The 8,379-nt window shown below is 42.5% G+C and overlaps 1 protein-coding gene across 1 annotated transcript in view; it reads right to left on the bottom strand.

Annotated features, from left to right (window-relative positions):
- The window catches only part of LOC141117471 (uncharacterized), a 17,271-nt gene extending 14,300 nt beyond the window's left edge, over positions 1-2,971 (bottom strand). The window contains exons 1-2 of the mRNA XM_073610360.1: positions 2,564-2,971; positions 2,032-2,349 (exon numbers count right to left, since the gene is read on the bottom strand). Of these exons, the coding sequence (XP_073466461.1) occupies positions 2,032-2,349; positions 2,564-2,609 (364 nt within the window). The 5' untranslated portion in view covers positions 2,610-2,971. The remainder of the gene's footprint in view (positions 1-2,031; positions 2,350-2,563) is intronic.
- Positions 2,972-8,379: the final 5,408 nt, after the last annotated feature.

Raw genomic sequence — 8,379 nt, forward strand, 5'->3', positions numbered from 1 at the left:
TGGAGGATTTATTGTTGCTGCTGGGGGATTTATTGTTGCTGCTGGGGGATTTATTGTTGCAGCTAGGTGATTTATCGATGCTGCTGGGGGGTTATTGTTGCTGATGGGGGAATTTATTAATGCTGCTAGGGGATTTGTTGTTGCTGATGGGGAATTCATTCATGAATTCATTGTTGCAGCTAGGGGATTTATTGTTGCTAATGAGGGATTTTTCAATGCTGTTAGGGGATTTGTTGTTGCTGGTGGGGGGGTTTATCAATGCTACTAGGGTATTTATTGATGCAGCTGGGTGATTTGTTGTTGCAGGCAGGTAATTTATCAATGGTGCTGGGAGATTTATTGTGACATCTGGGGAATTCATTTGTTGCTGGTGAGGGAATCTATTAATACGACAGGAGGATCTATTTTTTAAACTTTTAACCGTTTGCCGATCAGCTGCCGTCATTATACTGCGGCAGGTCGACACGATCCCGGCACGATCCTGCGAGCCGTCGTAGCTATACGTCGGCTCCTTTAAGCGGGAAAGCAGGCGCGCGCTGCTGACCGCCGGCCACGAGCGATCGCGGGCACGAGAGCAGAACAGGGACGTGTGGTGTGTAGAAACACACAAATCCCTGTTCTGCTCTGAGAGGAGTGACAGATTGTGTGTTCCTTTTAGCTAGGAATCACGAACTGTCACTTCCTCTAGGTCAGTCCCCCTCCCCCTACAGTTAAAACACAACACACAGGGAACACATTTAACGCCTTGATCGCCCCCTAGTGTTAACCCCTTACCTACCAGTGACAATTTTACAGTAATCAGTGCATTTTTATAGCTCTGATCGCTGTATAAATGACAATGGTACCAAAAATGTGTCAAAAGTATCCGATCTGTCCGTCAGTAATGTCGCAGTCCGATAAAAATCGCAGATCGCCTCCATTACTAGTAAAAAAAAATAATAATAACAATGCTATAAATCTATCCCCTATTTTGTAGACGCTATAACTTTTGCGCAAACCAATCACTATACGCCTATTGCGATTTTTTTTACCATAAATATGTAGAAAAATACTCTAAACTGAGGAAAAAATTTGCTTTTTTAAAAAAGAAAAAATGGGGATATTTTATTATAGCAAAAAGTACAAAATATTGTGTTTTTTTCAAAATTGTCCTCTTTTTTTGTTTATAGCGCAAAAAAGAAAAACCGCAGAGGTGATTAAAATACCATCAAAAGAAAGTTGCATTTATTGGGAAAAAAGGACGTCAATTTTCATTGGGTGCAACGTCGCATGACCGCGCAATTGTCAGTTAAAGCAACGCAGTCCCGAATCGGCAAAAAAATGGCCTGGTCATTTAGCAGCCAAATCTTCTGGGGCTCTGAAATGTGTTAAAGGGAGTGATGCTAAGAAGTGGGTAGGGGTGGAGATAAGTATGCGGGGGGCAGTACCATCCACCCATTTTTTGAGAAAAAAAAGCCCTGCAAATATGTATAATGGGTCAGCTTTGTTTTTTCTTAAAATATAACATGAACAGAAAGGATGTATGTTGTCAACTGTATACATTTTATTGATTATGCCTGTGCATGCTCTTGGGGTATCTGGGGTGGAGAATGAGCTCTGGGCACATCTGGATACAGCATTCAATGGAATACTGACAATAAGACATAATTACTCGTGACTACACCCTGAATCAGGGTTTCTCACCAGGATTCCATGGAACTCTAGGGTTCCTCCAGAGGTGGTTAGAGGTTCCTTGAGCAAAGAACAATCTCTGCCTCTCAGATAAGTTGGCAATGACACCATTTATCTTTTTTTTAGCTATCTGTGAGGGGGTAATTCTTCCCAATGACCACAAATGTAAGGAACGTTCTTCCCACTGACCATCACACTAATGTATCATGAGTTGTATATATAGTACTCATTACCCTGAGACCAGAAAGTTATTTCAAAGGTTCTTCTGTCATGAAAAAGTTGAGAACGGTTGCTTTATGATGATCAGCTCCCATAAACTCATTCTGTATATCAACAGATAGATGAGATGCAATGACTTACTGTATACAGTGAGGTTGTAGATCTGATTGCACTCATAATTATTATTCAAACGTATGTTGGCTACAAACTCTCCTTGGTCATCTTTGGTCAACTTTGTGATGTTTAGTGATCCGTTTGTTCCATTGTAGAGTCTGTTTTTAAACAGACGGGACTTCACCTCCATAGATTCATGAGGCTTGGCCATGGCAATGAGGGTATTCCTGAAGACCCAAGAAATTTCTATCACTCCAGACTTGTCCACTCGTAGAAGAATGTCTCCTGATTCCTGGCTGACCACTTGTTTCATTTCTCCACAGGGATCAGTAGAACACAACGCATCTGAGAATAAGTGGAAAAATTAGATAGATAAAATAGATTAGATAGATATATTAGATAGATAGATTAGATAGATTATAATAGATAGATAGATAGATAGATAGATAGATAGATAGATAGATAGATAGATAGATAGATAGATAGATAGATAGATAGATAGATAAACAGATAGATAGATAGATAGAAAAATTATATTTAAGAAAGAATTCACACTTACATCTGTAGAGAGAAGGCAGTAGAAGCAGCCAGCAGTACGGAGACATTTCCGATGCTTTGTGACACCTACTTCTTCATTTGTTATTATTGTACAGATGGACTTTAACTCTTTAGAATGGGGAACATGGACAAACTGAATATATTGGAAATCACCAGATGGAAACATGCTCAGTCATCTAAAGGGTGTGAGCCATTTCCCAACGGAGGCCCTGTTGAGCTGAAGATCACGGGAAGCTAGTATAAAGACATGTCTGGTGACTTCTACTTCTAGTAGCTGCATTTAAAAAAAATAATTCTAGGATTTATTTTTTAAATACCTAACTGGAATATATAGGAGTTGATAAAACTGGAGAGTGCAAAATTTGGTGCAGCTCTGCATGGTAGCCAATCAGCTTCTAACGTCAGCTTGTTCATTAAGTGCCGGTTCACACTACCGCGACTTGGGAATCCGACTTGTCAGACCTCAAGTCGCCCCAAGTCGCTTGACATCCAGAAATTCAATTCAAGTGAATGAGAGCCGTCATAATGTACGCTACTGAAGTCGCTCCGACTTCAGAAAAGGTTCCTGTACTACTTCAATCAGACTTCTAGGCGACTTGTACCCATTGATTTCAATGGAAGTCGCCTCCAAAGTCGGATCGTGTCTTAACTGAAGCAACAATACAGGAAGAGAAGATGGTTTTCTCAAGCAAACCCCTCCCTCCCCCCTCCCTCCCACAGAGCTGATTGTTGTTTGATTGACCACTGGAAAGTCGCCTGTCCTGGAGGCGACTTGAAGTCGCCTTGTAAGTTGCCCCAAGTCGCGCTGTGGTGTCGCCCTCAGGTCGTGTCCAGGTCTCCTCCCAAAGTCGCGGCCAGAGTCGTGTTGCCCCTGTGTGAACCGAGCCTTAAGCTCTGACAACCAAACCTGGAAGCTGATTGGATTCTGTGCACAGCTGCACCAGATTTGTGCAATCTCTATTCTAGAAATCCAAAAATAAATAATATTTTGGCTACACATTGCTAAAGATAAAAATTAAGAAGCTTGTACCATCATCCAGGAATCTAAAGATAAAGGGATTGGGATGCTGGTCCCCAAAGGCTCCCAATCCCATTAACTATGTAACTATGTATTAACATTTTACAAAGTGTAACATAATATGCAATGTGTTAAAGATTTGTCAACAATAAAGAACACTCAAAAAAATATAACAAATAGTACACTGAAGAAAAAGCTGCCCTGTGAGAAGCACTGTGCATAGGGGGTAACACAAAGCCATTGTCTTGTTAGGTGAAGCAAGAAACAAATTAAAATAATAGAAGAGAGAGAAAAAAGGGGGGGAGGGTAGAAAGGACAGGGAAAGGGAGAAAATACTGTATCTCACTACTCATCCAAGAACAAATCCCAAGCTTAAGTAATAGGTTATAATAATTAATTCATTAAAAAATCTATTCACAATTTTCAATTTTTTTAATGTGGCATTTAAAAAAAAATCGGACAAAAGAGACAAAAAATAGAATGTTAAGATATAATAGCTAAGGGGAGAATGGGATTAGTTTATTGGGAGCTGATTATGGATAAATAAGTGTTAAAAAAGGGTTAAGTTGGAACAGATTTTATTTTTTTTTTAAAGTAAAACTTATATTATACTTGTAAAATTGCCTTTACTGGTATGATATTCAGATGAAAAGTACACTTTTGATCTTCAGATAAATAAAACACAATACATACAAAATAAAAATATTATTACTTTCTATCTCTAAAAATAAAAACAATGTTACTTTGTATCTCCGAACCACACCGCTGAACAGTGTTTACAAAGACTGATCATAGGGTTCATTTATGAGAGCAGTGGATAGAGCCCTCTGCTGCATTTATTGCAGCAAGTTCTGGCTGTCATTTTTACAGCCAGGAATTGCTAGTAAAAATATCAGGGCAGGGTCTGGGCGTGCTATATTTATTTTGTGAGGTTTTTTTGGATATATGTAGCTTACCTACTGCACAATACTGGTTAATGATCTCAAAGGTAACCTTCAGAAAACAAAACCGTATATATCTGTTTCAGGTAGGTACTTGCATAGACCTAAGAAATGGATGTGAACCGGGCACTCTACTCTTTGGCAAACATGTACCGGTACTTCATAAAGTGCAAATAAGTGCAATATCATAGGCAACCACTAGACATCCATGGCGGATTGCTGACCTTATAATGGAAAGTTCTAATTATACTAATAAAGTGATAATTAAACATATTTTTTCCACCAGATTTCTCCAGTGTGTGATAAACTTTTTATAATTTAAAGTGCAGTGTCCAGAAAATTATTATCTTGAATGGACAATGTCCAATAGGTTCCCATCAAGCGATGTCCAAAGATACATATGATTCCATATATCCACCAATATAGTGACTAGGATCTTCCTTCACCAACATCTACATGACCCCCATTACAGGAACTCTCGGTGTGCGTCCCCACGATTCAGCACAGGAGATTCCAATGGCAGATAGGATCAAACCGTCATCAATTCTCCAGTCATCAGTAATTGAAGAAACAATCTCCCAAAATTCCATTTGGTTCAAATAAATGCAGAAAATTGAAAAAGTGGAAGCAGGGACGCCGATGTGCATTTCCAACGCATTTCGTCAGCACCTCTGACGTCATCAGGGGGTTATATGACCATATAGGTCGCCTCCTTGTATATATACTGCCGCCCTTTGAGGATATCCAATCCAATGTAATCCTCTTAAATCATAAACAATTAAAATAAACAATATTTTCCTTTTGTTTTTCCTTGTGGTTTTACGTGCTTTGCACCTACGGCAATAGGAAAAAACCTTTTTGCTCCAAAAAAGGGACTCTCTTCCTAGGGGGGTCATGAATATTAGGGGCTAGTCTGTTTCTTAGATTGGGTGCTCTACGGTATATGAATAGGGAAGGTTAGGGATTAGATTGGACAATGTCTTGTCCCTTAGCAATAGCGGCCGGTGTTAATTTTTTTGGGGGGCGGCAAACAGTAACACTAACGGGCGGTCAGTCAGCGGATGGGTCAGGTGCACTTACCCCATCTATACAGCGCTTTACCAGCGGCTTTCCTTGCTCCTTGGCGGCGGCCCTCCCTTCCCCTGCTCTCCACGGGCATCGGCGGCTTCTGTTTCCACCCTCCTCCTCGGCGGCCATTTGGGATTCTTCTCTTTTCAGGCAAATGAAAAACGGGTCTCAGACCTGCTTCTGATTGGCAGGATTGAAGATCAGTGTTCATATTCATTCGCTGTTGTAACACCTGGGTGGGCTCTGCGCTTTGTGCCCACCCTATTTTGATGCCTATTAGAGCCCTTTCACACTGGGGTGGAGGGGGCGGTATCGGTAAAGCGCTGCTTTACCGCTGTTATAGGGGTGCTTTGGCGCCTATTCGGGTGGGAGCGGGCGCTTTTAACCTAGAAGGGATTAAAAAGAGGTTAAGAGCGCCCGTGTAGCACCGCTGCTGAAGCGCTTTGCAGGCGCTTTGGCAGCACTGCCCATTCATTTCAATGGGCAGGGGTGGTGGAGGAGCAGTGGAGGAGCGGTGTATACACTGTTTCTAAACCCCTCCAAAGATACTGCTTGAAGGACTTTTTCCAGCGTCCTGCAAGCGCATCGCTCCAGTGTGAAAGCACTCGGGCTTTCACTCGGGGTGCAGGGGAGGCGTTTTTCAGGCGCTATTTTTAGCCCTTTAGTGCCTGAAAAACGCCAAAGTGTGAAAGGGGTCTTAGAGCCTATGTCTCTAATCAGGACCTTCAAAAAAACACCCTCGCCACTGTAATTCAGGCGCCCGACGTCCAGATAGGGACCGGATGCCTAAATCGGGGGTGGCCACGGCGGCCATTCCATTATTATTATTATTATTATTATACAGGATTTATATAGCGCCGACAGTTTACACATCGCTTTACAACATTAGGGCAGACAGTACAAGTACAATACAATTCAATACAGGCAGGAATCAGAGGGCCCTGCTCGTTAGAGCTTACAATCTAGGAGGGAGGGTCAAGTTATACAAAAGGGTAATAGCTGTGGGGGGTGAGCTAATGGAGAAAATAGCGCAGTTGTTAGATGGAGGCAGGATAGGCTTCTCTGAAGAGGAAGGTTTGCAGGGATCGCCTAAAAGTGGATACATTTGGAGACAGTCTGACAGATTGGGGTAGCGAATTCCAGAGGATGGGCGAGGCTCGGGAGAAGTCCTGGAGGTGGATATGGGAGGAGGTGATGAGGGAGCTAGAGAGCAGGAGGTCTTGGGAGGAATGAAGAGGGCGATTAGATTGGTATTTTGAGACTAGGCCAGTGATGTAGCTGGGGGCAGAGTTGTGAATGGCTTTGTAACTTATTGTTAGTATTTTGAATTTAATTCATTGGTAAAGTAGCAGCCAATGGAGGGATTGGCAGAGAGGGGTAGCAGACACTGAGGTGGATAAGTATGGCAGCAGCATTCATGATGGATTGAAGGGGGGATAGTCTATTTAAAGGTAAGCCAATGAGGAGGGAGTTGCAGTAGTCGAGGCAAGAGATAACCAGGAAGTGAATCAGGAGCTTTGTGGTTTCCTTGGTTAGAAAGGGACGTAGTTTAGAGATGTTGCGGAGGTTGAGGCGGCAAGCTTTGGAAAGTGATTGGAAGTGGGGCTGAAAGGAGAGTTCAGAGTCCAGGATAACACCTAGCACCCTGACATGTGGGGAGGGGTGGATGGTTGTGCCATTGCTCTTGACAGAGAAGTCAGGGAAAGAGACATGTGGGGGAGGAAATATTATAAGCTCGGTTTTGGACAAGTTGAGTTTGAGGAAGTGGTGTGACATCTATACAGATATGTCTGTTAGTAAGTTAGTGATGCGTGAGGAGACTGATGGAGTGAGTTGAGAGGTGGAGAGATAGATTTGTGTGTTGTCAGCGTAGAAATGATATTGAAAGCCGTGAGCCAGGGAAGAGATAATAAAAGAGAAAATAAAGGAGGTCCAAGAACAGAACCTTGGGGGACCCCGACGGAGAAGGGAAGAGGAGTGGAGGAAGTAGAATTGTAAGTGACACAGAAGGTGCGTTGGGATAGGTAGGATGAGAGCCACTGAAGAGCACAGTCACGGAGACCAAGGGAGTAAAGTTTTTTTTGAGGAGGGGGTGGTCAACCGTATCAAAGCCAGCTGAAAGGTCCAAAAGTAGGAGTACAGAATAGTGTCCATTGGTTTTTGTAAACCTCTGAGAAAAAAAAAAAAAAAGAACAAACCCTGCAAGACAAAGGCATAATAAACTAGTATGCATCACATGCTAGCTCATTATGAAATACTTACCTTAGAACGATGCCCTGGATCAGGGTCAGCCCTCCAAGTACAGCGCGGATATCTTCCACCGGAGTTACTTCCGGGTTGGTGGCTCTGGCGCTGTGATTTGCCGGAGCCACGATTACGTCAATTATGCGTGCCGAAGAAACGGTACAGCGCATATACTGAATATCTCCTAAACTGTGCAAGTGTCAGGGCTGGGCTCAGCCCTTCCTTCTCAGAGCTGGCCGCTCAGCTGTCGGCTAATTGCCAGCTCCCATCTCTCCACAGTTACTCAGCTGTTGATGATATCCTGCTCGTCAGTCAGTCATTGATTCCTGACTTCTGGCTTGCCTGACTATCCGTTCCGGTTACTGAACTTTGGCTATGTTTTGACTACGTTTGTTCTTTTTACTTTTATTATTAAACAAGTGTGATTTAACTGTACTTCTGTCTCGGTCTGATTTCATAGTTTCTGACAGCAAGTTTAGGAGATATTCACGGTACCTACAGGTAAGCCCTATTATAGGCTTACCTGTACGTAAAAGTGGTGTTACA

Source organism: Aquarana catesbeiana, linkage group LG13 (assembly GCF_042186555.1).
Source record: "Aquarana catesbeiana isolate 2022-GZ linkage group LG13, ASM4218655v1, whole genome shotgun sequence".
In the NCBI taxonomy this organism is placed as follows: domain Eukaryota; kingdom Metazoa; phylum Chordata; class Amphibia; order Anura; family Ranidae; genus Aquarana; species Aquarana catesbeiana.